The sequence below is a fragment of the Gracilinanus agilis genome, chromosome 1, assembly GCF_016433145.1.
Source record: "Gracilinanus agilis isolate LMUSP501 chromosome 1, AgileGrace, whole genome shotgun sequence".
In the NCBI taxonomy this organism is placed as follows: Eukaryota; Metazoa; Chordata; class Mammalia; order Didelphimorphia; family Didelphidae; genus Gracilinanus; species Gracilinanus agilis.
Window position 1 is genome coordinate 493,135,005 of NC_058130.1, and position 27,212 is coordinate 493,162,216.

The following is a 27,212-nucleotide window of genomic DNA, read 5'->3' on the forward strand; positions in this document are numbered from 1 at the left end:
TTATATAGATTTTTTTTCCTCACAAGACCCTTCCAAATATATTCCCCCTCGCCCCCCCAAAACCATAGATGGTTTATTTGGTACCTCACCATTGTAATTATTGTGTATTATATGCATCTTATCCTCCAGTGTTATAGCTTTGTGAAAGTAAGGACCTCTCCCTTTTTCTTAGCTTTGTTGTCCTTTTCCTAGTGATTTGCCCACAGCCCCTTAGTAAAAACGTTTGTTGATTTCAACATGTTTTCTGTCTTTGAAACATGTAAGAGTAATAACACTTTTTTTAAAAATACTCTTAAGTTCTTTTGCTTATAATTCAGATGAGTTCTACTTTCACTTTCTCCCCCTACTTTCTATGTGACATTGGACAAGTAAATTAAATCAAGAATGGGATTGTGCCTTTCTTTCCTTGTCCATTTTCTTATATGTATTTTCTCCCTCTACTGGAATGTAAGCTCCTTCCAGGCAGAGACAGTCTTGCCTTTGTAACCTATATTACCAATATTTAGCACGGTAATACTTTTCATTTCTCTCTATAATCCTTTCCATCTCTAACATTTAATGGTTTATTTTTGTTCACTATTAAAACGGAGAATTGAAGTTTTCCTGTTTCCTTTGAGATCAAGGGAAACCTTAAGAAATATATTAGATGAGGTGTCCTGCTGATAATGCCAGAAGGCATTTTTAGACATTAATTATGCTTTCACGAAATAACCTTTCTTTGGCAATTGTCAGACATTTATATATATATATATTCTTATCTTCTTAATTGAAGATAAACTCCTTGAGGGGCAGGGACTATTTCACTTTTGTCTTTGTATCCCCAACACCTATTGCTTGGTGTGTAATAAGTTATTATTTGAGGATTACTGATTGACATAGGAACAAGATCGCCTTATTTTTATTTGATTTGACAAAATAAAAACTTTTTACTAGCATATCATTAAATGGCATAGGAGATAGAGGCAGCCTTGACTGACCTCAAAGCTAGGAAGACCAGAGTTCAAATCCTAACACATATCTGCTGTGTGACCCTAGGCAGCTCACTTAACCTCTCAATACACTTGCCAAGTTTAAAATTTAAGTTACAAGAAAGTATCTATCTGCTAGGAGTTTCTCATTCTAGGAAGTCTTACATGATATCACAATCCTTATTCCTTATTTTTTGGTCCTAAAACATTCTTTATCTGCTTAAGGTGAGATATATGTGAAGAATGTGTGGTTGTGTAATAGATACAGTTTTACAAAAAGGGGGCAAGATTAGTCCATTACCCTGCTATTTTTCTTCTGACATAGCTTCCTTGAGTAGACTCCTTGTATATTCCTTGAATGTTACTGTCCTGTCTGCCATCTAGTATGGTAAAAACTAGGAATTTGTTTACCAGAGGAAGTTTCCTTAGTGCCGTGGAATATGATTATTTTCAAGTAGTATTCTCAGATTGGAAGCTTTGTTGGGCCCAAGATGATTTACTTTATTTCTTTTTTTTTTTTTTTTAAACCCTCACCTTCCATCTTGGAATCCATACTGTATATCAGTTCCAAGGCAGAAGAGAGTGGTAAGGGCTAGCCAATGGGGATTAAGTAGCTTGTCCAGGGTCACACAGCTAGGAAGTGTCTGGGGCCAGATTTGAACCTAGGACCTTCCGTCTCTCCACTTGGCTCTCAATTCACTGAGCTACCTAGTTCCCCCTGCTGATTTATGTTCTAGAGCAGTGATGGGCAAACTATTCCCCGAGGGCCAGATCCAGGCCAGAGTTTGCCCATCACTGCCTTAAGCAATACCCTAATCACTACACCCCCCACATCCAGATGTAGTGATTAGGGAATTGTTTTATTCCTTGACAATCATTATGATCTCTCAAGTAGCCTCCATCTTCCACACAACTGTCAATAATCTTACTAAAACCAAATTGATCATATTAATTCCCTACTTAAAAGTCTTAAATAGCTCCCTATTAACTAATATAAACTACTAATAACTTAGCCTGACCTTTAGTTCCTTGTGAAACTTAATTCCAGCCTACCTTTCTAAGCCTCCATTTTTTTTTATTTTTATTTTTTAATTTTAAACCCTTTACTTCTGTGTATTGACTTATAGGTGGAAGATTGGTAAGGGTTGGCAATGGGGGTCAAGTGACTTGCCCAGGGTCACACAGCTGGGAAGTGTCTGAGGCTGGATTTGAACCTAGGACTTCCTGTCTCTAGGCCTGGCTCTCAATCCACTGAGCCACCCAGCTGCCCCTCCATTCTTTTTAAAGTTGTTTAACCACAAGCAAATATGATTTTAAAGAAAACATCATTTATCTTTTTTTTCCCATATAACCTTCAATTTCAAATGTATCTCTAGCTGAGCATCTTCTGATTAGTTAGATGTTATCATTTCTAACCTGACCCAAACCCATCATTTTGTGGTTCCCTGGCCATCTTCATAAACTTCTTGCATGTACCTTCTCCTTCCCCCATCCCCTTCTACTCAGTCTCTAAGAACAATAATCAAATCAACATTATCATTTCTTGAAAAAAGCTCTCCCATTGCTATGACTTCCCTTACCAAAATATTCTGCCTTGGCCACCATTTTTGTATATATGTATTGTCTTCACTTATTAGAATATAAGTTCCTTGAGGGGAAGAACCAGCTTGCTTGTCTTAAATTATATATCCTTACCGTTTAACACAGTTCTGGTACATAGTAAGTTGGGGTTTTTTTGTTTGTTTTTTGTTTTTTTTTAACCCTTAACTTCTGTGTATTGGCTCCTAGGTGGAAGAGTGGTAAGGGTAGGCAATGGGGATCAAGTGACTTGCCCAGGGTCACACAGCTGGGAAGTGTCTGAGGCCAGATTTGAACCTAGGATCTCCAGGCTCTAGGTCTGACTCTCAATCCACTGAGCTACCCAGCTGCCCCCATAGTAAGCTTTTAATAATTTTTTAAAAATTCATTCTTACCTTATTTGTGTACATTTTATTTTCCAAGTAGAATGGAAACACATTTAGGGCATGGACTGCCTTTCTGCCTTCATATTCCTAGTGTGTTGTACCTAGTACATATTTAATAAATATATGTTCAATTGATTTGAACTTTTTAGTTCAAATTATTTTAATTAGCTAGATTCTTCCAATTCTAACAATTATCTGAATAGAAGTCATGAAATATTTTAATTTTATTTAATTATTAATTTTAATCAAATACTTTCATGCCCTTCATAAATGTGTGTAGAAATGGGATTAGATAGTCCATATTTCCAAAGTGTGAATTCTGGGATTAGTGATATTTTAATTCGTGACATTATTATTAATGACAGTTGTGGAAATGCTGGTTTCAAATATTAACTTTAAAATTCTGATTTTTCAGGAAGGTGTTTTGTTAAAATTCCTGTGGACACAATATAATTTCATAAGGAGATAATGGGTAAGTTTTTTAAGGGTAATGATGTTTTTATATGCATAATAATAGCTTATAATTCACATTTATACAGCAATTTAAGCCTCACTAAGTGTGAATATAATCCTTTTTCTTTTACATTTTTCTTTTAAAGTAGATTTTGTCAAGTAGGAAATGGGCGAGCAGACCAAAAAATACTTTTTAAAAAGAGGGTGAACATTTGTTTTTCCACAATCCAGACAGGGTAGATACATTTTTTTTAAACCCTTACCTTCTGTCTTAGAATCAATAACGTGCACTGGTTCTGAGGCAGAAGAGTAGTAAGGGTGAGGCAGTGGGGGTTAAGTAACTTGCCGGGGGTCACACAGCTAAGAAGTGTCTGAGGCCAGATTTGAACCTAGGGCCTCCTGTCTCTAAACCTGGCTCTCTATCCACTGAGCCACCTACCTGCCCTCAGATACATTTTTGCAAGTGATTTTTACAATATACTATTGGGAAAATATTGGCCTGGTTTCAGGAATTTATTTATTCAACATATTTGAAGTAATTTGCTTAAATTTTAACTTTAGGAAGAGGGATGAATGAAAATTCTATTTTTTTAGGCTTGTACAGGTTTGAGCAGTTGATACTGTTACTGTAAAAATTATAGAAGTGATTTAACTGTAGGGAATCATCTTTAATTAACCTTAGTTCTTAAGTACCCTGACCTCAACTAATGAATGTTAGCATGGTTGAATGAGGAAGTTTACCTCAAGTTACTACAGCTGTTGATCTTTGTTTAATCAAAACTTAAAATTCTTAATGTTTATCCTTCAATGACACACACTTTGTTTTAAGGCTTACTCTATATTAGAACGAGCACCTATATCTTAAGGACTAATTCTGAAGTTCTCAGATTCTAAGTTTTATGGCTAAACCATTATTTTAAACTTTCAAAACATTCTGAGCTCTAGAAATGAACTTTCTACCACAATGATTATTTTCAGGGTCCAGAATTGCTGCATTACTTTCAGTGCTTTTCCCTCTACAAACTTAAAATGTAGATCCTCTATAAACTTAACTATGAAATAAAATGATTACATAATTTTATCTTTTTTTTTTTCCCCTTTCATGAGTTTAGTGCTGTAAACTTAGATTCTTTTTAGAAGTCTGGCTAAATCAAGAGAAATTCATCCCTATCATATTATAGCCAAATGCACACATAATGGATCAACCATTAGTTTCAGAAATACACATTTCACATATTTAAAATTGAATGTGTCTAAGGTTTTGGTTCCTTTTGTTTATTTTTTTCCCTTTTTTTTTTCATCTAGAGCTATAATTTCACTGTTGCAGGTAACTTCTAGTGATTAAACTTTCTCAATCAATGCAAATCAGCAACTGTAATTCAGCTTACAGTCTTAGAAAGTTTTCCAAGGAACTATAGGATTAAGGATTTGCCTGGGTCACATAGCCTCTGTGTGTCCAAGGTAGACTTGAACTTAGGTTTTCCTTAGTTCAAGACTGGCCTTCTATTATACCATGTTGCCTCATTTTAGGATTAAATAATCTTAGATAAATTATGTCTATGATTTTTCTTAATTGTAAAATAGAAAGAATATTGATGTGTACTCTATAAGATTAAATATGATATAGTGGAAAGATTGATAGATTTGAAGTCAGAGGATCTTAGTGTAACCTTGGGCAAATAACAACTTTGGGCTTCAGTTTCTTCCTCTGTTAAATGAGGAGGGTTAGACTCAGTGATCTCTTAAGATTTTTCCTGATTCCAAAGCTATAATCATAATACTATAGGGAAAAATGATAATTTTTCAGAATCAAGAATTTAAATTTCTATAAGTGGTATAAAACAGTACAATCTAATGAACCTTTGAATATAGACTACTTTACTTTCACACGTACCATCTATGGAGTGCCGAAGTTGGAGGGGCTTTAGCAGGAATAAAATTATACTAAACCTGTGCTATTTACTGCTTGAGATTAATCATTTGCCCGGTATTAGTCATTTGCCTTTTCTAATTTGTAACTATAATGTCCTGAGCTAGAATGCAAATAACATCATGTTAAAAATGGATCATTTTGAAGTTGTCATTTTGCCAGACTTTACTTTAAAATGACCAGTAGCAAACTAATGTATTAAAACCAAGGTTGTCCTAATTATATGAGGCAAAAGCAAATAAAAATTAGCAAGATTGATATTAACTCTTATTAGAAAATCTTTTGATTTTTGTGAAACCCCTAAAACAACACTATATGTAAGGTAGTCTGTTTTCATATAAGTTCTGCCTTTGAAAACTTTTAAGTTTCTTTCATTAAGAAACTTTGTAAAGGGGGCAGCTGGGTGGCTCAGTGGATTGAGAGCCATTCCTAGAGACAAGAAGTTCTGGGTTCAAATGTGGCCTCAAGACACTTCCTAGCTGTGTGACCCTGGGCAAGTCACTTAATCCCATTGCCTAGCCCTTACCACTCTTCTGCCTTAGAACCAATACAGAGTATTGATTCTAAGATGAAAGGTAAGTTTTTTTGTTTGTTTGTTTTAAGAAAGAAAGAAACTTTGTAAAGAGCCCTTAAGCAAAACATCTTTTTTTTTTTTTTAAATAAACCTTTATCTTTCCTCTTAGATTTAATACTATGTATGGGTTCTAAGGCAAAAGAGCAGTAAGCACTAGACAGTGGGGGTTAAGTGACTTTCCCAGGGTCACACATCTAGAAAATGTCTAAGGTCAGATTTGAACCCAGCACTTCCCATCTCTAGGCCTGGCTCTCAGTCCACTAAGCCACCTGGCTGTCCCTCCTCTATTTAGAAAAAAAAAAAAGATATTGGCATTCCACTATAAAGCAATAGATACATGCTGTTTTAATATTTTTAAAAAATAATGACTAAAACAACATCTTTATTTTTAATAACAATGTAGTCATAAAGATATCTTAATATTGGTTTTACTTTAGATGGAGAAGAGAAAACCTACGGCGGGTGTGAGGGCCCAGATGCAATGTATGTGAAGTTGATATCTTCTGATGGTCATGAATTTATTGTAAAAAGGGAGCATGCTTTAACATCAGGAACAATAAAAGCCATGCTAAGTGGCCCAGGTAAGTATAGAAATATATGCTAACCCTTTATAGTTTTTGTTTAAGTATGTATTTTTTTTATCAGATGGTTTGTGAAAGTTTTAAAAATACTGATTTTTAAGTATCTTTCCCATCTCCAGTATGAATTTTTATTACTCTGAGTTTAAAAAGTCCAATGTAAGTTTTTGAGTTAATAAAATAAAAGCATTATATTTATATTAATCTTCAGTTTAAGACAAATACTGTCAAAATTAATTCATTAAGCATTTGTTCAGTGCTTATGCAAGACATATATAAGTCACGATGTGCACTGTGATGGGGAGACAAAGGCAAGATTCAAATAGTTCTTGGTCTCTAGGAGCTTACATTCTTCAGCTAGTAAGGCTAGAGAATACAACATAAACTGAGATAAGTACAAAGTATGTGAAATTGCAGGTGGATTTGCAGAGAGCCAATTAATGGGAAACATCACAAAAGAACTAATTAGGAAGTAGCCTGTGACCTGAGCTTTGATAAGTATTATAAAGGTGAAGGCATGCGGAGAAATCTGTGTAAAAGCAGAAGATGGCCAAACCCAAAGTAAAACACATGGGTTGGTTTGGCTGGAACATTGTGGATTTGGGAGTTTGTGGGGGAATTGATGTCAACTCAACAGACATTTATTAAATGCCTACTGTGTGCCAGGTACTATGCTATATATATATATAATAAATTGGAGATCATCTCAGAGAGAAGTCACTAGCCTTAATTGGGGGGAATTGAAAAAATGCTTCTTGCATAAAATGGGATTTTGGCTGAAACTTGAAGGAGACCAATAGATAGAGGTGAGAGGAGGGAGGGAGAACATTCTAATCATGGGAGATGGCAAATGAAAATGCACATAGTTGAAAGGTGGAATATCAGGTATAACAAATAACAAGGAGGCCAATATCACCTGGTGTGTGGAGGAGAATAAAGCATAAGTTTGCTAATGTATGAAGGGACCTTATGAGAGACTTTAAAAGCTAAGCACAATTTTGTATTTTAATCTGGAGGTAATAGAGCCATAGAGAATAATTAGAAGGAAGGTGTTGTTTCTTTTTGTTTGTTTTGTTTTTTAGGAAGGTTACTTTGATAGTGAAGGAGAGGATGGACTGAAGTGGGAAGAGACTTGAGGCAGGGAGACCAACCAGAAGATTATTGCCATAGTTCAGGTGTGAGATAATGAGGTCCTATACCCAGGTGGAGACTGTGTGAAGATCAAGGGGCATAGTAGATGAGAGATAGTGTGAAGCAGAATCCATAGTACTTGGCAACAGATTAGATATTGGAGATGAGAGATTGTAGAGTAGAGAATGATGCCTCAGCTGCCAGTCTAGGTGATTGGGAGGATAATGTTGCTCTTGACAATAATCATAATATTAAGAGGAAGGGAGGACTTGAAGGAAAAGATGAGTTCAGTTTTAGACATGTAGTTTAGGATGTCTAAAATCCTGGTGGGGGCAGCCCAGGAACTGATGCCCTCCGATATGATCCTGGAAGTACCCTGTAGGGGATACTTTCTGGCAGTTGTTTTTGAAGTAATGCAAACACAGCTATAGATCTGACCCCACCCCCAATCCCCCGAAAAAAGAAAATTTTTGTCACCAAAGTCTTTGATTTTTATCAGTGAAAATGACATTGAAGAAGAGGCATTAATATCTACTTTGCTACTATACCCTAAGGACCATAGGACCTTTCCTTCTGTCTTGCATTTGTAATCTCCCATATATGTTGTCTCCTGTATGGTAACTCCTTGAGAATAGGAACTAGCACTTCGCACATAATAAACATTTAATAAAAACTTTATTCACTCATTTTGTAGGACTTATAGTTTGAGATATCCAGGAGGAAGTTGGATGTGAGTTTGGAGGTCAGGAGAGAGGATAGGCCTTGATATGTAGTAGAACTAGACCATCAGCACATAATGGAATACATGGGAGCTGATTAGTTCACTAAGTGAAAAAGCAGAGGGAGAATAGAAGAGATCTCTGGACAGAGTCTTGGAGAAAACTGGTGAAAACCAGTACAAGAAGTGGTCAGAAGGAAAAGAACCAAGAGAGAAGCAGCATTGCAAAAACCTAGAGAAAAGAGAATATCAAGAATAGTGTGATTGACATTCTCAGAGACTACAGAGAAGTCAAAACAGATGAGCATTGAGAAAAGTCCATTAGATTTGGCAGTCAGGAGATCATTAGTAACTTGAGAGAATAAGATCTCCTTTGAATGATATAATGATGTGAAGTAATCCTAGAATGATAGGTTAAAACAAGACTGTAATGGACATTTAAATGCCAAGCAATTTAGTTTATATTTCATCCTAATTAAAATAGGGAACAGCTGAAACTTCCTTGAACCAGGAGAATGATGGTCAGATTTGTGATTGAGGAATATAAATTTGGTTAGAAAAGGGAAAGACTTGAGGTAGGGAGATGATTTAAGATTCTCTTACTGGAGTCCAGGTAAAAAGTTTTAATGATATCTTGAACTACTATGATGTACAAATAAGTGGATAAAAGGTCATAGACATCAAGTATGTTTGGGAGGTAGTAATGATAAGACTTGGCAACTGATTAGATATGAGTCATACAGGAGAGCAAAGAGCCTTAGGGTGACAGCATAAACCCAAGTGACAAGAATAATTGTGAGTCTGTTGGAAGAAATATGGAAATTATGCAAAGGCAGAGGTTTAATAGAAAACTAATGAGTTGTGTTTTGGATAGGTTGAGTTTGAAATGCCTATGGACATCCAAGTCAATTTGTGATATTCAGGCAGTTGATGAAAAAATGAAGCTCAGGAGAAAAATGAGGGGTAAATATTAGGATCATCTTTAGAGAGATAATAGGTGAAACCATAGGAGATGAGATAAATGAAAGACAAGAAAAGAATTCCTGGTAGAGACGGTGAGGTGGTTCAGGGGATTGAGTACTAACCCTCAAGAATATCTGAGTTCAAATTCATCCTCAGACATTTAGAATGCATATAGTTGACAGATGGACTGTCAGGTATAAGGAACAGTAGAGACCAGTGTCATACTGTTATGATTAAAAATGATAAAGACTGATATTATAAGAGAAATTAATATTTTAACTGCCATGCTGATAGAGATAAATCGACCACGCGCCTGTAAGAAATCTCTGGCACCTCTGCAATTTTCTTCCATACCTTCCCTACTCCTCTCTGTCCCCTGGGAGCCCGCTCAGGTAACCAAGAGGCCTTCTCCCAGCTGCCCTCCAAATTTAAGCTGCCCTATACGTTTTGGGGATGTCAGAGACATCCCCACGTTCAAAAACCGGAAACCCATTGGATCACGGGGAATGTAGTCTCAAAGTCCCCACATGTCCACAGGAAGTTTGTAAGATACTTTTAAATGGCACCTCCCTGAATTCCAAACACGCATTTCCCCCTGAGATCTGGCAAAAAAAAAAGGGTTGGCCCTTTTTCTTCACTGGATCTGTAAACAGTCAACTTCTAAATTTCAGGAATTTGGGGGATAAAAGAAATGGATAAAACTAGCTGCATTGACAAAAAACCAATTTGAAGAGTATACATTCAAAACAAATGCATTCAACTCATTCAACTCCCCATAATTCAAATCAACTGCACCCCAAGTTCAATTTTGATCTTCATGGGCCAGTGAAGGGTCTTTAGGCATCTTTTTGGTGCCTCCACCAGACAGGTTCGTTGTCTGGATTCCGGGGAAATGGCAAGATCCTTATCCTGAAATTATTCTCAAAAGAATTTAAACTTTACATTGTAGATTATAAAACATACATTTCCTTCTAAGAATTATACATTTCCCCCCCCCGAAATTACTCCTAAAAGAGTTAAATATACATATATTTTTACATTATCGAATTTTAAAAAACTTAACACACATCCCCCTGAGGAAAATTCTAAACAACATATTCCTCCCCTGAAAAGGGTACCTCAGATCAGCTAAGGATGCATGGCTGAGTCACAGGGGTTGTATGAAATCAATTGGCAAAAGAAATAATAAAAATAAAAAGAATAACAGGCCCTTGAATCAAGGCCCAATTAAAGTGATTTAAGCAGTTTGCAATTATCCATTCAGGGCCAGGACTATAGAAAATTGCCATTCTCTCTATATATAAGAGAAATAAGGGGAACATCTCTCTCTGGTCTGATTTGCCTTCAACTTCTCAGGGAATGAGCCAATAAATAACCAATCTTAGGTGCTTTTACTAGGAATCTAAGGTAAAGGGGACCTTTATCCTCTAAAGTGTTAGAAAAGACTGGGACTCCAGAACTCAAACCCCAGTTTCAAGCCCTTCAATATTGGCATAGAACTTCTGCAATCCATGCAGATTCTCAGTCAAGACTATGTGGCTCTTGTTAGCATTTCTCCTGGAATCAGACAGAGAGGCATTAAATCCCAGTCCCATAGTCTTAGGCTCTTCAGGTATGCATGCATCATTATAGCAAATATATATTTGCCTTAAGCTTATATCACTGTAAAATTTTAAAAAAGGATAAATAATGATTATATATGTACTTCCCGTATAAGATGAAAAAAAATCAGTTGCTCTAATTAAAAAAAAAAAAGAATGTTTTAAAAATCAAAAATATATATAGCTTAGAACTAGTGAAGGGTTTTTGTTTTTTTGTTTTTTTTTTTACCCAAAAATGAGATTCATTTTCTGTGAGTGTAAATGGGTTTTACAAAATAGCAGATTCACAATGCACATTCAAATAGAGTATCATATGTAAAAAATCATATACTTGTTACAAATTTTAAATCTTGGCTAAGAGTTTCTCAACAAACTGTTACTGCCTCCATATCAAAATCTGATATTAAAAAAACCTTCTGATCTGAATTATCCTCAGGAATTCTAGATCATTCTGATAGAAGTATACAGGAGCTCTCTTGGCTTCCTGTTTTAAAAAAAAAAAAAATCCCTGGTAGGAAATTTTTATGCTTCTACCCATTTAAGGCAACAATTTGTTTATAATAAAATATATAAAAGTTTATCCTTTAAGACAACAATTCTTTAAAATAAATACATAAAAACCTTATCATTTATAGAGAAAGGACTAGGATCTAAAGTAAAATTTAAAAGACCTCTCATAAAATTACAATTTAAATCTCAAGGCATTGAAACCTCCAAGGTTTTACACCAAGATAGACATGTGCTCCTATAAGATATTCATAGATGGTACATATAACAGCATTGTTTTGATACAATAAATTAGGAAATACAATATGAAAAACCTCTTACCAGTTCTAATAGACTTTTCCATCATTATTTGGGAGTTACAATAAAATCATAAGCAGAAATTTCATTAACTTAAAATGATTCAGTGCAACAGGAAAATAAGTGAAATAAAATTAATTCACAAAACTAATCAGCAAAATACAGTAAGATACAGTCCTTTTAAAACCCATTCAGTTCTGAGGTTTTAAAATCCACCTCTGGTTCAATTTAAGGTTCTTCTGATTGAGTTCTGTTGAGCTTAAGGGGTTTTTAAAGTTCAAAGTTCTAAGCAGGTATGGCGTTGAATTTCTTCCCCTGAGTTTTCAGTTTAATAATCGCAAGAAAGTTTGAATAGGCCATGCGGCCCAATTAGGGGTAAACTCTAGTTCCAGGTGGAGGTGTGGGGTAGGGGCTGGAGAAAAGCTTAGGTCAGTTTTTAGAAAATCCCACATGTAGAGATTGTGGGTGGGGGTTGGGTGGGTGCCTAGATCAGGCTTTAGAGAAAACACGTGGAGGGCTAGAATGGATTAAAAGTGTCTTTCCAGGTTAAGAATCGGGGCACTACTTAACAAATATTTAGTGGTAGAGGCTGCAGCAGTCTCCGAAGATTGTGGCAAGTCAGGGCAGGGGTCGCTCGGAAATCTCAGGATTCGACAGGAGACAGGATCAGCAGAAGCTGTCTGCTCTGGTGGGCTTCGGATTTGGCAGAGATCAGAAGAAGCAGTAAGGGAGGCCAGGTCAGGAGTCAGGAAGATCGGCGGCAGAGGCACTGAGGCTGAAATGGCGGCACTCAGCAGCGGGGTTAAGCTGCTCTGACCCCCCAAGGTAGATCGGGCTCAACTGGCTGGCAGGCGAAAACATGGCGAGCAAAGCCACTCTCCTTTTTTAAAAAATTGCTCAAAAGAGCTGAGCAAGATGGCCAAAAAGAAAGCATGGCTTTTAGGATGACTCTAAATGCTCTTGTTAGGCTATCTGGAAAATTGAGAATTTGAAATCCAAACTTTGTGTATTATAAGAGAAATTAATATTTTAATTGCCATGCTGATAGAGATAAATCGACCGCGCCTGTAAGAAATCTCTGGCGCCTCCGCCATTTTCTTCCATAACTTCCCTACTCCTCTCTGTCCGCTGGGAGCCCGCTCAGGTAACCAAGAGCCTCCGAATTTAAGCTGCCCTATATATTTGGGGATGTCAGAGACGTCCCCACGTTCAAAAACCAGAAACCCATTGGATCACGGGGAATGTAGTCTCAAAGTCCCCATGTGTCCACAGGAAGTTTGTAAGATACTTTTAAATGGCACCTCCCTGAATTCCAAACACACAATATTGAGTAGTTCATTGCCTCAGTTTCCTCAGCTGTAAAACAAAGATTATAAAAACACCTACTTCAAAAGGGGCTTCTGAAGATGGTAGAGTAGAAGCAAGGAAGCTCAAAATCATCATGAGAATCCCATCGAACCAATTTTAAAATAATATCACGAAACGAATGTAGGAGTGAAAGAACCAACAAGGAGACAGAGTGAAACAACTTTCAAGAAGAGAAAAACCTAAAAGGTAGGCAGAGAACATCTGTGGTACTGCTTTAATATAGGAACACAGATGACAAGAGGCTACAGCAAGTAGTGAAGAAGAAGCCACACACACCTCTACCCCTGTTGTTCCAGGTTCAGGGCCTAAACTCAAGTCAGCATCTAGATCCTGAAACTCTGCCTAGGCAAATAGAGGTTCAACCAATCCACATTCCCCCTTGAAATTCCAAGCCTGTAATGAAGTCCAAAATTTCAACCAGACAGTCTGTACTGAATCAGCCCAATCTATGTGGGCCCAGAGTGAAGCCAGAAGTCACAGTCTGTGGTAAGGACATAGATCCCAGTTTGGGGTAGTTGGTAGACCCAAAGTGGGGGGGTGTGGGGTGTGGTGATCCTTTTGCCAAAAACTCGAGGCAGAGCCCCAGGGCAGGACAATCCATTGGGTACCTTACCTAATCAGGCCCACAGTGAGACCAAATACTTAACCCAAGCCTGAGGGGAAAATTTTGGCTATTAGCAGTCTTAAGAGTTAATTGAATCAGCAGTGGGAGGTGGCACTCAGCTCCCGGCCGCCATCATACTATCTTGGAAGAACTAAAACTGGCAGAAACCTAAAAATAAAGTTAAGGGGTAGCATCAAGAAAGGACTGAAGTTTAAGAGGGTACTCTAACTTCCCAAAGTAGTACAGAGTCTATCTATAAAAAGGTTGGGAAAATGAGCAGGCAACAAAAAAAGCACCTTACTCCAAAGAATTTGTATGGAGACAAAAAGAGCAAGATCCAGATACAGAGGAGGACAATAAAAGCAAAGCAGACACATACAAAGTCCAAAAGAAAAATATGATTCTGGAAGAGCTCAAAAAAACCTTCAAAAACCATTTAAGAGAAGCAGAAGGGAAAATGAAAGCAATGCAAGAAGAAATGAAAAAGGAGACTCAAAAGCTGATGAAGGAAAATCAGGTCTTAAAAATTAGAATGGAGCAACTAAAAGCTAATGATTTCGTGATACATCCAAGAAACAATAAAACAAAAGAATGAAAAAAACCAGAAGAAAACAGGAAATATCTCATTGAAGAAACAACTGACCTGGAAAATAGATCCAGGAGGGGCAATTTAAGAATTAATGGACTACCTCAAAGCCATGATCAAAAAAAAAAAAAAAAAGCTTAGACATCATAATACAAGAAATTATCATACTGCAACACAGCCAGAAAGAAAAAATTCAAATACCATGAAGATACAATCAGAATCATACAGGACTAAGCAACTTCCATATTAAAGAATTGAAAAGCATGGAATATTATATTCAGGAAGACAAAACGTCTAGGTTTACAACCCAGAGTCACCTATCCAGCAAAACTGAGTATACTCTTTCAGGGAGGGAAATGGTCATTCAATAAGATAGAGATTTTCCTTGCATTCATGAGGGGAAAAACTAAACATAAACAAAAACTTTGAAGTCTAAATGCAAGACTCAGGAGAAGTCTAAAAAAGCAAATAAGAAAGAGAAAATTTAGAGTCAAACTCTATGTATTCCTACATCGTAAGAAGGGATCTGTGATTTTTTTTTAAACCCTTCCATCTTAGAATCAATACTGTATATCTGTACTAAGGCAGAAGCAAGGGGTAGGTAATAGTGTTTAAATGACTTGCCCAAGGCCATATAGGTAGAAAGTGTCTGAGTCAGTTATGAATCTAGAACTTCCCATCTCTAGGCCTGACTTTCAATCCACTTAACCCCCCCAGCTGCTCCTGGGATCTGTAATTCTTAAACGTTATTCTTAGTAGTAGAGCAGATAGGAATATACTTAGACAGAGGGTGGGGAAGTAAACTAACTGATGAAAATGCCCTCCCAAAAATCAAGGGGTGAAAAAGAGGATTGCACTGAGAGAAAAGGTATAGAAGAGATGGAATGGGGTAAATTATCTAATATAAAGAGGTAAGGAAAATTATTACAGGGGAGGGGAGGATAAGGGTAGTGACAAGCAATGCTTAAACTTTATTCTAATCATAACAGGCTCAGAGAGGGAATAACACCTGTATTCATTGGGGGTATAGAATTCTATCTTACCCTACAGAAAAGTAGAAGGGGAAATAAGACAAGTGTTGGTTGGAGGGAGGGAGAAATGGAGGGGGGGGGTGATAAAACAGAAAACAGTAGTGAGGAGGGAACAGAGCGAAAGAGAAAAGAGCAGGATAAAAAGGGGAAAATAAGTTGGAGGGCAATACCTAGTAATATCATAACAGTGAATGTGAATGGGATGAACTCACCCATAAAATGGAAGAATGGATTAAGAACCAGAATCCTACTATGTTGTTTACAAGAAACACATTTGAGGCAGGGTGACACACAGATTAAAGGTAAAAGGCTGGAGCAGAATTTATTATGTATCATCAAGAGTAAAAAAAGCAAGAGTAGCAATCATGATCTCAGACAAAGCTAAAGCAAAAATTGATTTAATAAAATCTAATCAATGAAATAATATCAATACTAAACATATATGCACCAAGTGGTATAGCATCCAGATTTTTAAAGTAGCTTAAGGAGGAAATAAAAGTAAAACTGTACTAGTGGAGGGCTAGATAAGTTGAACCAAAAAATAAGTAAGAAAGAAATAAGAGAAGTGAATGAAATTTTAGAAAAATTAGTTAATAGCTGGAGAAAATTAAATAGGGTTAAAAATGAATATACCTTCTTGTTAGCAGCACATGGTACATATACAATGACTGACAATACACTAGGGCATAAAAACATTGCAAGCAAGTGTAGAAAAGTAGAAATGATAAATGCAACCTTTTTAGATCATAATGTGATAAAAATTATTGTTGAAGGTTCATGGAGAGGCAAATAAAAAAATTAATTGGAAAATAACTAATCTAATTCTTCAAAATGTAAATTGCTTAGATTAACAAAAGAAGGAATAGAATACTTAAGTTAAGTAATCCCATCTCAGAAAAAGAAAATTTGAACAAGCCATCAATGAACTCCCCAGAAAAAAAAAAATCCCCTGAGCTAGATTGGCCATATCAATAATCAGTTTAACAGAAATCACATATCTTAATAGATGCAAAAAAAGCCTTTGACAAAATATAACACCCATACCTATTAAAAAAGGGGGGGGGGTGGCAGCTGGGTGGCTCAGTGGATTGAGAGCCAGACCTAGAGATGGGAGGTCCTAGGTTCAAATCTGGCCTCAGACACTTCCTAGCTGTGTGACCCTGGGCAAATCACTTAACCCCCATTGCCTAGCCCTTACCACTCTTCTGCCTTGGAGCCAATACACAGTATTGACTCCAAGATGGAAGGTAAGGGTTTAATATTGTACTAGAAATGCTAGCTGTAGTTGATTCGAAAAGAAAAAGAAATTGAAGGAATTAAAGTAGGCAATAACAAAAACAAAACTATTACTTTTGCAGACAATATGGTTGTATACTTAGAGAATCCTAGAAAATCAACTAAAAAGCTATTGGAAATAATCAATAACTTTAGTGAAGTTGTAGGAGATACAAATTAAACCCAAATAAATCATCAATATTTCAATATATTTCCAACAAAAATCAGCAGCAAGAATTAGTAAGAGACACTCCGTTTCAAATCACTGTAGACAATGTCAAATATTTGGCAATCTCTCTGCCCAAACACAGAAATTATATAAACACAATTACAAAACACTCCATACAAATAAAACCAGATCTAAACAATTGGAAAAGCATTAATTGCTCATGGATAGGATGAGCTAATATAATAAAAATGACAATCCTTCCTAAATTAATTTACTTTTTCAGTGCCATACCTATCAAACAACAAAAAACTTTTATAGAATTAGAAAAAATAACAACCTTCATCTGGGAGAACAAAAAAATTAAAAATATTAAGGGAACTAATGAAAAAAAATATGAAGGAAGGTGGCCTAGCAGTATCAGATCTTAAACTGTACTATAAAGCAGTGGCCATCAAAACAATATGGTACTGGCTAAGAGATAGAAGAGAGTATCAATGAAATAGACTAGGAGTAAATAACCTCAGCATCTTGTATTTGATAAGCCCCCAAATCCCAAGCTTTTGAAATAAGAACCCACTATTTGACAAAAACTGCAGGGAAAATCAGAAAATGGTATGGCAAAAATTAGGTTTAGATCAGTATCTCACCCTATACCAAAATAAGTTCAAAATGGATATATATGATTTAAACATAAAGAGTGATATAAGTAAATTAAGTGAACATGGAATGATATCTGTCAGATTTATGGGGAAGGAAAGAATTTAAGACCAAGCAAGAGATAGAGAATGTTACAAGATATAAAATGAATAGTTTTAATTATATTCAATTAAAAAGATTTTATACAAACTAAACTATTGCAACCAAAATTAAAAGGGAAGCAACAAACTGGGGGAAAATATTATAACAATTCTCTGGCGAAAGTCTTACTTTCTCAAGTGTACAAAGAACTAAGTCAATTTTATAAGAAATCAAATCATTCCCCAGTTGATAATTGGTCGAGGGATATGAATAGGCAGTTTTCAGACAAAGAGATCAAAACTATCAATAATCACGAGAAAATGTTCTAAATCCCTCCTGATTAGAAAAATGTAAATCAAACAGCTCTGAGGTACTACTTTACACCTAGCAAATTGGCCAATATGACAAAGAAAAATAATAAATGCTGGAGGGGATACGGCAAAATTAGGATACTAAGGCATTGCTGGTGGAATTGTGAATTGATCCAACCATTCTGGAAGGCAATTTGGAATTATGCGCAAAGGGATTTAAAAGAATGCATATCCTTTGAGCCAGTAATGCCACTACTGAGTTGTATCCCAAAGAGATTTTTTTTTTAATGAGAAAGGTTCTGTTTGTACAAAAATATTTATAGCTGCACTTTTTGTGTTGCCAAAAATTTGGAAAATGAGGGAATGTCTTTCAATTGGGGACTGGCTGAACAAATTGTGGTATGTGGCGGTGATGAAATACCATTGTGCTCTAAGGTATATTGTGCTTCTTGATTTCTACAAGAACTGGAAAAACCTACATGAACTGATGTCGAGCAAAATGAGCAGAACCAAGAGAACATCATACACAGTAACTGAAACATTGTGGGTTGGTCAAATGTAATTGACTTTACTACCAGCAATGCAATAATTCAGGGCAATTCCAAGGGACATATGAGAAAGAATGCTATCCACATCTAAAGAACTGTGGGAGTAGAAATCCAGAAGAAAACATGATTCATGACTTGTTTATATGGGTATATGATTTGGGGTTTTAGTTTTAAAAGATTACTCTATTATAAAAATGAATAATATGGAAATAGGATTTGAGAGATAATATATGTATAACCCAGTGAAATTGCTTGACAGCTTCGGGAGAGGGTAGAGAAGAGGGCAGGGAGACAAGAATCATGTAACTATGCAAAAACAAAAACAAAAAAAACCTGCTCTACAAGGTTGTCACAATCAAATAAGAAAATATTTGTAAAGCACTTAGAACAATGTCTGGTACGTAATAAGCACTATACAAATGTTTTTTCCCTTTCCCTTCCCTTGTATTGAGCCATTCAAAGCTATAAAATGTCTTCATCAAGCATTTATTTTGTGCCAAGTAATATGCTTGGTGCTAGAGATACAAAGAAAAACATTCTCACTATGCACTACTTTTCATCCTATTCATGTGCAAAATTATTAATATACTTCTTGTCCTACTCCACTATGTTTGCTTTCAATATCAAAAGACCCACAGTACAGCAAGTCAATTATTTTATACCTCCCTGGATAATTCACTGTTCTTAATACAGTGGCTATTCCAAACCCTTTTCAAACCTTCCATAACATCCTGTCCTCAACTATTTTCTCAGGTGAGGATTTTTCCTCATACTTTTCTAAAGAAAGTGAGGTCATTTACCAAGAGCTTGCTTCCTCTTCTCCCAACCTCCTCATTTCATATCATGGTGATGTTTCCTCTTCTATCTCTTTCACCCATCCACAAAAGTCACCCTTCTTCTGCCAAAGCAAATCCCTCTACAATGTACTATCTTTTTAAAACCTGTACCTTCTCTCTTAGAATCAATACTAGGTATCAGTTCCAAGGCAAAAGAATGATAAGGACTTGGCAGTGGAGTGACTTGCCCAAGATCACATAGGTAGGAAGTGTCTGAGACCTGATTTGAACTCAGAACCTCCCATCTTTAAACCTGATCACCAATGCACTGAACCACCTAGCTTCCCCCTAAAATGTACTTTTAATTCCCAAATATTAAGTTTTATTTTTCTTTTTAAAACCTAATTAATTAATATGGAAAATTTCCCCATGGTTACATGATTCATGTTCTTTCCCTCCTTTCCTCCCTCCCTCCTCCTGTAGCTAACAAGCAATTCAACTGGGTTCACATGTATCATTGATCAAGACCTATTTCCATATTATTAATATTTTAATAGAGTGATCATTTAGTGTCTATATCCCCAATCATATCCCCATCAGCCCATGTGTTCAAGCAGTTGTTTTTCTTCTGTGTTTCTACTCCCACAGTTCTTTCTCATAAGTCCCTCAGAATTGTCCTGGATCATTGCATTGCTGCTAGTACAGAAGTCCATTACATTCAATTGTGCCACAGTGTTTCAGTTTCTGTGTACAATGTTCTCTTGGTTCTGTTCCTTTCACTCTGCATCAGTTCCTGGAGGTCTTTCCAGTTCATTATTTCTTCCAGCACTATAATATTCCCATCATCAACATATACCACAATTTATCGAGCCGCTCCCCAATCAATGGACACCTCCTCATTTTCCATTTTTTTGCTACCACAAAAAGCGCAGCTATTAAATATTTTTGTACAGGTCTTTTTCCTTATTATCTGTATGAGCAGACCCCTTTCTTCTTGGTCTCCTTTGTTGGATCTTTATTCTGGCCCCGCTTGTTATCTGGGTGTCTTTTCCCCTTCTCCCCCTCTTCCCAGCCCAAGCTCAGTCCTGGGCCTTCTGCCTATATGCTATTTCACAACTTTACACTCTTAAGGTTTTTATGATCCTGTTCTCTCCTGATTCTCTTCTACCTGTTTTAATACTCTTCTGTTTCCTTTCCTGGATCTTCTTCCAGATAATGACCACTAACTTTGGTTGTCCCCCATGGCTCTCTCCTTGAGTCCTCTTCTATCTTATCCTTCTCCCCTCAAATTTTTTACCTTCTGTCTTAGAATCAATACAAAGTATCTGAGATCAGATTTGAACCCAGAACCTGACTCTAAGCCTGGCTCTCAATCTACTGAGCCACCTAGCTGCCTCTTTCTATATGATCTTGCTTGGTCATCTCATCATTTCCCCTAAATTCAGTTATCTCTTTGCAGATGATTCTCATATTTGCTTATCTAGCCTTAACCTTACTTCAAGTCTCATGTCACTTACCTATTATCCATCTTATACTGGATGTCCTGTAAACAGTTAAAATTCATGTCATCCAAACTTCTCTGTGCTCTCCCCTTACCTGAACTTCCCTTTTATTCTCAAGAGCACCACCAGCTTCCTTGTCACCCAGCTTAACACCCTTGAGTTTTATCCTCAGTTTCTCAAACACATTGGCTCCATATATCCAGTATATTTCCAAATTTCATTGTTTCAACCTTCACAATATTTCTTCTATTCTTCCATGTCTCACCTTTTACACAGCCAATACCCTGGCAGAAACCCTCATCAGCTCACACCCACACAATTGCAGTAGTCTTTTGGTTGACCTCCTTTCCTCAAGTCTCCCCCCACCCCAATTCCTCTTGGCAAGAATAAGGGATGCCTCTTGTGTGAGACAAGGCTGTGAAGGGAAAGAAAACATCTGAGGGAAGTAAGATGATGAGGGAAGAGGAAATGCTTAAGGAACACCTCTTGGTTAAGTGTAGGACAAGGTCCTCAGCTGGGAGAATAGGAAGAGGAGATGCCATGGGAAACTGGAAGAGAGATGTAAAGGTTTGGAATAGCTACATTAATGAGTGAGATAGTTCATCAGTTAGAGAATTATTAAAGTATTGCCTTTCTGCAGTCTAAGATCCCATTCAAAATTATGTAACATAAACTTTTACTAGATCTACTCAACACTCTTTCAAGATTCATGCACACAGTTCAGGAATCCATAAATAGGAACAAAGACCATGTATGATGAGAATGAACTGAGGCTGAGACTTTGTGAGGTATGATTAGTAGGATAAGGGGATATGGAATGTAGAGTCAAACTGACTCACCAATGGGTCAAGATAGGGAAGGAAAAGAGAAGTTGGAGGCAATGTAGCAATAATGACCTAGGAAAGAACTGATCTGTTAGGATGAAGAATAGGGTTGTAGGTCATAAGGCAGGGGAAAGGACATAATGATAAAAGATTATGATTAGATAAAAGAATTTTGGAGTTCATGAACATGGAAGTGGAATACCTATCTAAGGGATGGCAAGATCAGGGGTATCTTCAAGTGTGACAGAGGTATTGAGGTGGAATAAGTCAGGGGAAATTAGTAGACTGAGGAAATAAAAATTTGCATTGAGGTCTTCAAGTATGAGGGAAGGAGCTGGAGTGCCAACAAATGTGAGAAAGGCAAGTGTTTGGAGCATCCATAGATTACAGCTACTACGACAGTGACTTTTGTAAAGAAATTGTAGCATACTTTCAAGGATGCAAATAATATATCCAATAATTTCTCTTAAAAGGCTTATAAGCCTCTAATAATGAGTATAGAGTAAGTCATACTATATAGTCCTGAAAATGGCTATAAAGAAATACTAAAGTAGTTGAGTCATTTAATCTGGAAAAGAGAAGGCTAATATGTGACTCTAAAATGGACTTTATATATTATATGAAAAGTAGATTGAATAAATGACTTATTAGGGTAGGACACTACCATGACAAGATCTAATACAAGATACTAATCACACAAGAGTGATTAAATGTTGAAAGTAGATTGTCAAGGGAAAATTTTAAATTTCACTCCTTAAAAAGAGCTTTAAAAATAAGATACCTTTTATGACTGACTGAACCAATTTATAGGAATAGCATTATCATTATGAGACTAGGAAGAATCTTAAAGGTCATCGAGTCCAGCCCCATCATTCTAAAGATGAGGAGGCTGAAACCCAGAGAAGTGAAATGAACTGCCCAGTCACCAAAGTAGTAAGTGGCAGAATCTGAATTTGAACCTAGGCCTCCTGGCTCCCAAACTTAGCATTCTTTCCATTATATTACCCTGCCTAACATACTTTGGTGGTCTTAATTACCTTCTCTAACCTGAATTATGTACTAGCTAACTCTATGTCTTAACTGTGTTATTTTTGTTTTGCAGGTCAGTTTGCTGAAAATGAAACCAATGAGGTTAATTTTAGAGAAATTCCATCACATGTGCTATCGAAAGTATGCATGTATTTTACCTACAAGGTTCGCTACACTAACAGCTCTACAGAGATTCCTGAATTCCCAATTGCACCTGAAATTGCACTGGAATTACTGATGGCTGCGAACTTCCTAGATTGTTAAATAAAATAAATTATAATAAACTGTTAACTTTTTCAGTATTTAATACCTGTAGTTCAGTTAGTAACTTTTTTCATATAGCATGTTGTGTGTGGTGGGGGGTGGGGGTGGTTGAGAACTGTAAAGTTCATTGCAAAGCAGATACCTTCAGTTGTTTTGCATAGCAATCAGAGTTTAAATTTGTTTTGCAACTTAAATAAAGACATTTTCGCTAAATGAGAAATAAATATGCCAATTAGTAGATGGCTATGCCTTATCCTTTAGATTTGGTTCTAAATATTAGAACAATGATTATAAGTAAGTACTGAAATTTAGGCAAATACTACAGGTTTATACTGGCTAAGTATTTTTAAGGTTTGGGGCTTTTTTTGGACAGGTTCTCTTGAACCTACCATGTCATAGCTGTCTAGCTTTATTAGTTTATGCAACTATTTTGCATTGTCAGCTTCTGTTTATAAATATGGCTTGGCCAAAACGTTAATTTTTTAATAACTTGAATACATAAGAATTGATCTTATGTGTCTTTTGATAAACTGTAGTCGTGTTAGCACATCAAAGTATATCTGCTTATCTGTTTTTGTCGTACATCTTAAGTGGTATCTTTCTTTTAAGATCATTATGGAAGATTGTTAGGTATAGCTTTTGCAATAGTGAATTTTTAAGAACTTTCGCCAAGTTGTCAATAAGTAACCACAGTACAAGATAGCTTTGGCTCTGAAAACTTGGGGATAGTCATACGATATCCTTTTTGAACAATCCAAAGTACTGTACTTAATCATCTAGCTAAGAAAGCTTCCTTTGCTTACTTTTCACTTACATTAATAAAAGCGCTACTTAAATATACTCATATAAGATCATGGCAAAATTTGTCCAACTTCTCTTCTTCTCCCCTCCCTCCACCCCCCCCCCCCCCGTCACAAAAAAAAAGAAAAGAAAAACCTAGAATTGAACAACAAAAAAGCAATCAAAATAATATTTATGGGACTTGATATGTGGAATACATGGTAAGAACCTGGCATAAACCCATTAAGAATGGGTTGTGAGCTGTTTTATTTATGATCAAATCATGTCTTCTTTGTATGTAGTGGCCATATATAGAGTATTACTGATATTAAGGAATAAAGCCTATACATAACAAGGATGATACCCTTTGATGACTACAGTAGTATAATAGAACGTTTACTTAGTTAAAATAAACATTACTTTAACCTTTAGGATTATGAAGGGCAAATAGAAACTTCAGTCAGGGTACTTCTTTCCTAGGTATGGAGTTAAGAACACGAAGGTCGAATTTCAGCTTCCTACTTTTCAAATAGCAGAGAACTAGTTATAAAATGTAAATTTAAATTCAGGCGACTTCTTTTGGTTCACTACACAAAGCACCAAGAAAAAATAATCGTCAGCAAACCTAAACATTTTCCTTTTAATCTTGATTGAAAGCAGTTGCATCTGTTTTAGTAATCCTTAAGACAAACTGGTTCATATACACGGTAATGAGGTATTTACTAGTGTTTGCTTATCAAGTGCAGGGATTTTTGATGCTAGATGGTGACAAAAATACCAATTATGTATAGATATGATGATCTTATAGGTCAAGATGGTAGCAGAAACTACATTTCTAATAGGCTCTGTCCTAGTAGGTTACCTTTTTAATTCATGACTACATTTGAACCCATCATAAAATACTAAAATTGATATCCACATTTCAGTTTTGCTAGAATTCAGCTAAGGAGAGATTGTGTATTTCAAAAGTGGTGGTATTGCATGATAAGTGAGGAAATATTTAAGTGTTTTGTATTACATATGTAGTCTGGCCTCATTTTCAAAAGTACTGCATCCCATCCCTGTTCATAGTTTTTTTTTGTTTTGTTTTGTTTTTTTAAACCTGTTCATAGTTTTTATTCTCACAGGCATTTTTAATCATCGTATTCTTGTAATACCCCAAACAATTAGATATTACTTATTTGGTTAAAGAGATTCTAATAGTTTAATATCGTATTCAAAACTAATTGTTTCTGAAATTAACATTAATTTTGAAATTCCATTTAAAATTTTACTCTACTCTCTTTCCTACATTGTAGTATTTGCAGCACATAAGTTCTATTATTAATAAAATCCTTTACAGCAACATCTGCTTATGTTCACTGTCCCTTGAATAGCTAAATTATACATATTTAGTTTGTGGGTTTAGGTGTGGGTTTTTTGTGTAGAAATCAGTGAGTGAACAGTATGGGTGGTGGAATCCTAAGTACAAATGCTATTGAAAAATGTAATTCATAAGCAGTAAGTTCAGCTCAAAAGACAGCATAGTATAGAGTACATGAAGAGTTGGCCTCAAGGCCAGGAAGATCTGGGTTTAAGACCCACGTTGCTCCCACAGTGGCTGTGTGACCTGGGACAAGTCACAATCTGTGCCCTAGGCTACTCTACTCTCAGACTAAATTGTAGAGAAAGTTCCAGCCTTCAGTGATAGAGAGGAATTTCTTTACCTGGAAGTTCTCTTACCAAGAAAACATAGATCCAGCTCGCATTCCTGATAAAAGCTCAGTTCATGCTGGTGGATAGATTGTGTTCCCCAAGGGTGTATACATTTTATCCTTTTAACTTTATGATTCTATCAAAACAGTCATGTTACATATTTTTTTAAATGCTTCTATTTAAGATAAGACAATCGACTAATTCCAGAAATTTGTCTGGAAAGTAGTAGAAAATCTTAGAAATTTAATAGCAGCTTAAGTTAACAAGTTCAATTGTTTCATTTCTTTCTATACACTGTGATGCTTTGCTCAAGTTGTCCATATCCAATATTGAAGTAGGAATTGAAAATTTTAATGCTTGCTAATCATTGTAGGGACAGTTGTTTTGGGAATTTTATTTGACATGTATAAATCTAGTTTAATTTTAGACCACACAACTTTGTAACTTGTTATGACTAAATTAAACTGATTTATAGAGAACCTAATGGTTTGTTAATTTGAACAAATAAAGATCTGGATCACTGAGAGGTCAAAAGGTTTGGTGAAAAGAGCCCTAGAATGGAAGTCAGATTTTCTAGGAAGCAGTCAGCTATGGATATTTTCTTGACTTGGTGGTGATGTTCATTAATAAGGTTACTATGCCCATTGTAACTTTCCATTCTCTTAAAACGGTGACACTCCCTCCCCCACAACCTATGTAGTCCATACCTTTATTTCTTCAGTAAACAAGCCATTAGGTTCAGTGTGTGTATATGTCATGCTACATGTATGTAAATCCAAATGTGTAGTGGTATACTTTAATTTTTATTTTGATCATTTGAAAGTGACAGAGTGGACCTCATTTGTGAAGCTTCATATGGTCAATACACCCTTGTTGCTGCATCTTCATGATTAGACATTAAATTTTCTAGATATATTAAAGTGTAAAATCCTTAGAACAGTTTGTTAACTGTTTTCCAGTTTCAACTCCATGTGTAACAGTTAACTTCATCCTTGTATCATTAGTCACTGCACTGTAAAGGGATGCTGTTTGCATGCTCTTTCACACTGTTATTTGTGATGTCTGTTTAGCTTTAAGCTAATTTTTCCTTTTCAATATAACAGCTAATCTCTATTCTTTTGTAACAAATTGGACAGATTAGTCCCCACTTCTCCCCTTCTATATGCCTCTAATTGAAAGCAAAAAGATTAAAAAGTGTATAATTCTAGATCCTCACTTCAGTCTACATCTACCTACTGCTTCTTCCCCTTAACACTACCACCCCTTTTTAATGGGGAATACTAAAATGTGCTTGGAAGTAGAACCATCTAAATTACCCTATTCTATATAGCCAAGAGCTTTGTACATTTATCAAAAATAATGTTTATCAGGATTTTATTTTGTAGAGAGAATCCATAAAGTGAATCTGAATTAGATTTCTTTTTCTCCTTAAAACATCCGATGGCAGCCCATACTAATCTGTGAACTTGTGTTACACTTGACTAAGACATTTTGTATGCTGAAGACCTCTCTATGACAGGGTGTTAATTTTTAAGTTATGATTTTATAATTATTTAGAGAAGCTTGTGTGGATCGTCTGGTTAAGATAGCCAAGAGAAAATACAAATGCAGGTAACTTTTTATTCAATAAAGATCTTTTAAAACCTTAACAGTTTTAATGAGAGTCTACTTGTATATCTTGGAATAAATGTAGATTCAATTTGACAAATATTTCTTGTGCCCCCAATGTATGCATTACACCATTTTATTTTTTTATTTTTTTAAACCCTTACCTCCTATCTTAGAATCAATACTGTGTATTGATTGGTTCTAAGGCAAAAGAGTGGTAAGGGCTATGCAATGAGGGTTAGTGACTTGCCCAGGGTCACACAGCTAGGAAGTGTCTGAGGCCAGATTTGAACCCAGGACTTCCTGTCTCTAGGGCTGGCTTTCAATCCACTGAGGCATCTAGCTGCCCACACTTTACACCTTTTTAAATAAAAGTTTTAGGAAGTCCTGTCCTTAAGGAACTTAGTATTATGTGTATAC

The 27,212-nt window shown here is 36.0% G+C and overlaps 1 protein-coding gene across 2 annotated transcripts in view; it reads left to right on the forward strand.

The window, feature by feature from the left end:
• The window catches only part of ELOC (elongin C), a 42,431-nt gene extending 18,876 nt beyond the window's left edge, over positions 1-23,555 (forward strand). For both annotated transcript variants that reach the window (XM_044665833.1, XM_044665836.1), the window contains exons 2-4: positions 3,348-3,404; positions 6,327-6,470; positions 22,519-23,555. In XM_044665833.1, coding sequence (XP_044521768.1) covers positions 3,401-3,404; positions 6,327-6,470; positions 22,519-22,709 — 339 coding nt within the window. In that variant the 5' untranslated portion in view covers positions 3,348-3,400 and the 3' untranslated portion in view covers positions 22,710-23,555. The remainder of the gene's footprint in view (positions 1-3,347; positions 3,405-6,326; positions 6,471-22,518) is intronic.
• Positions 23,556-27,212: the final 3,657 nt, after the last annotated feature.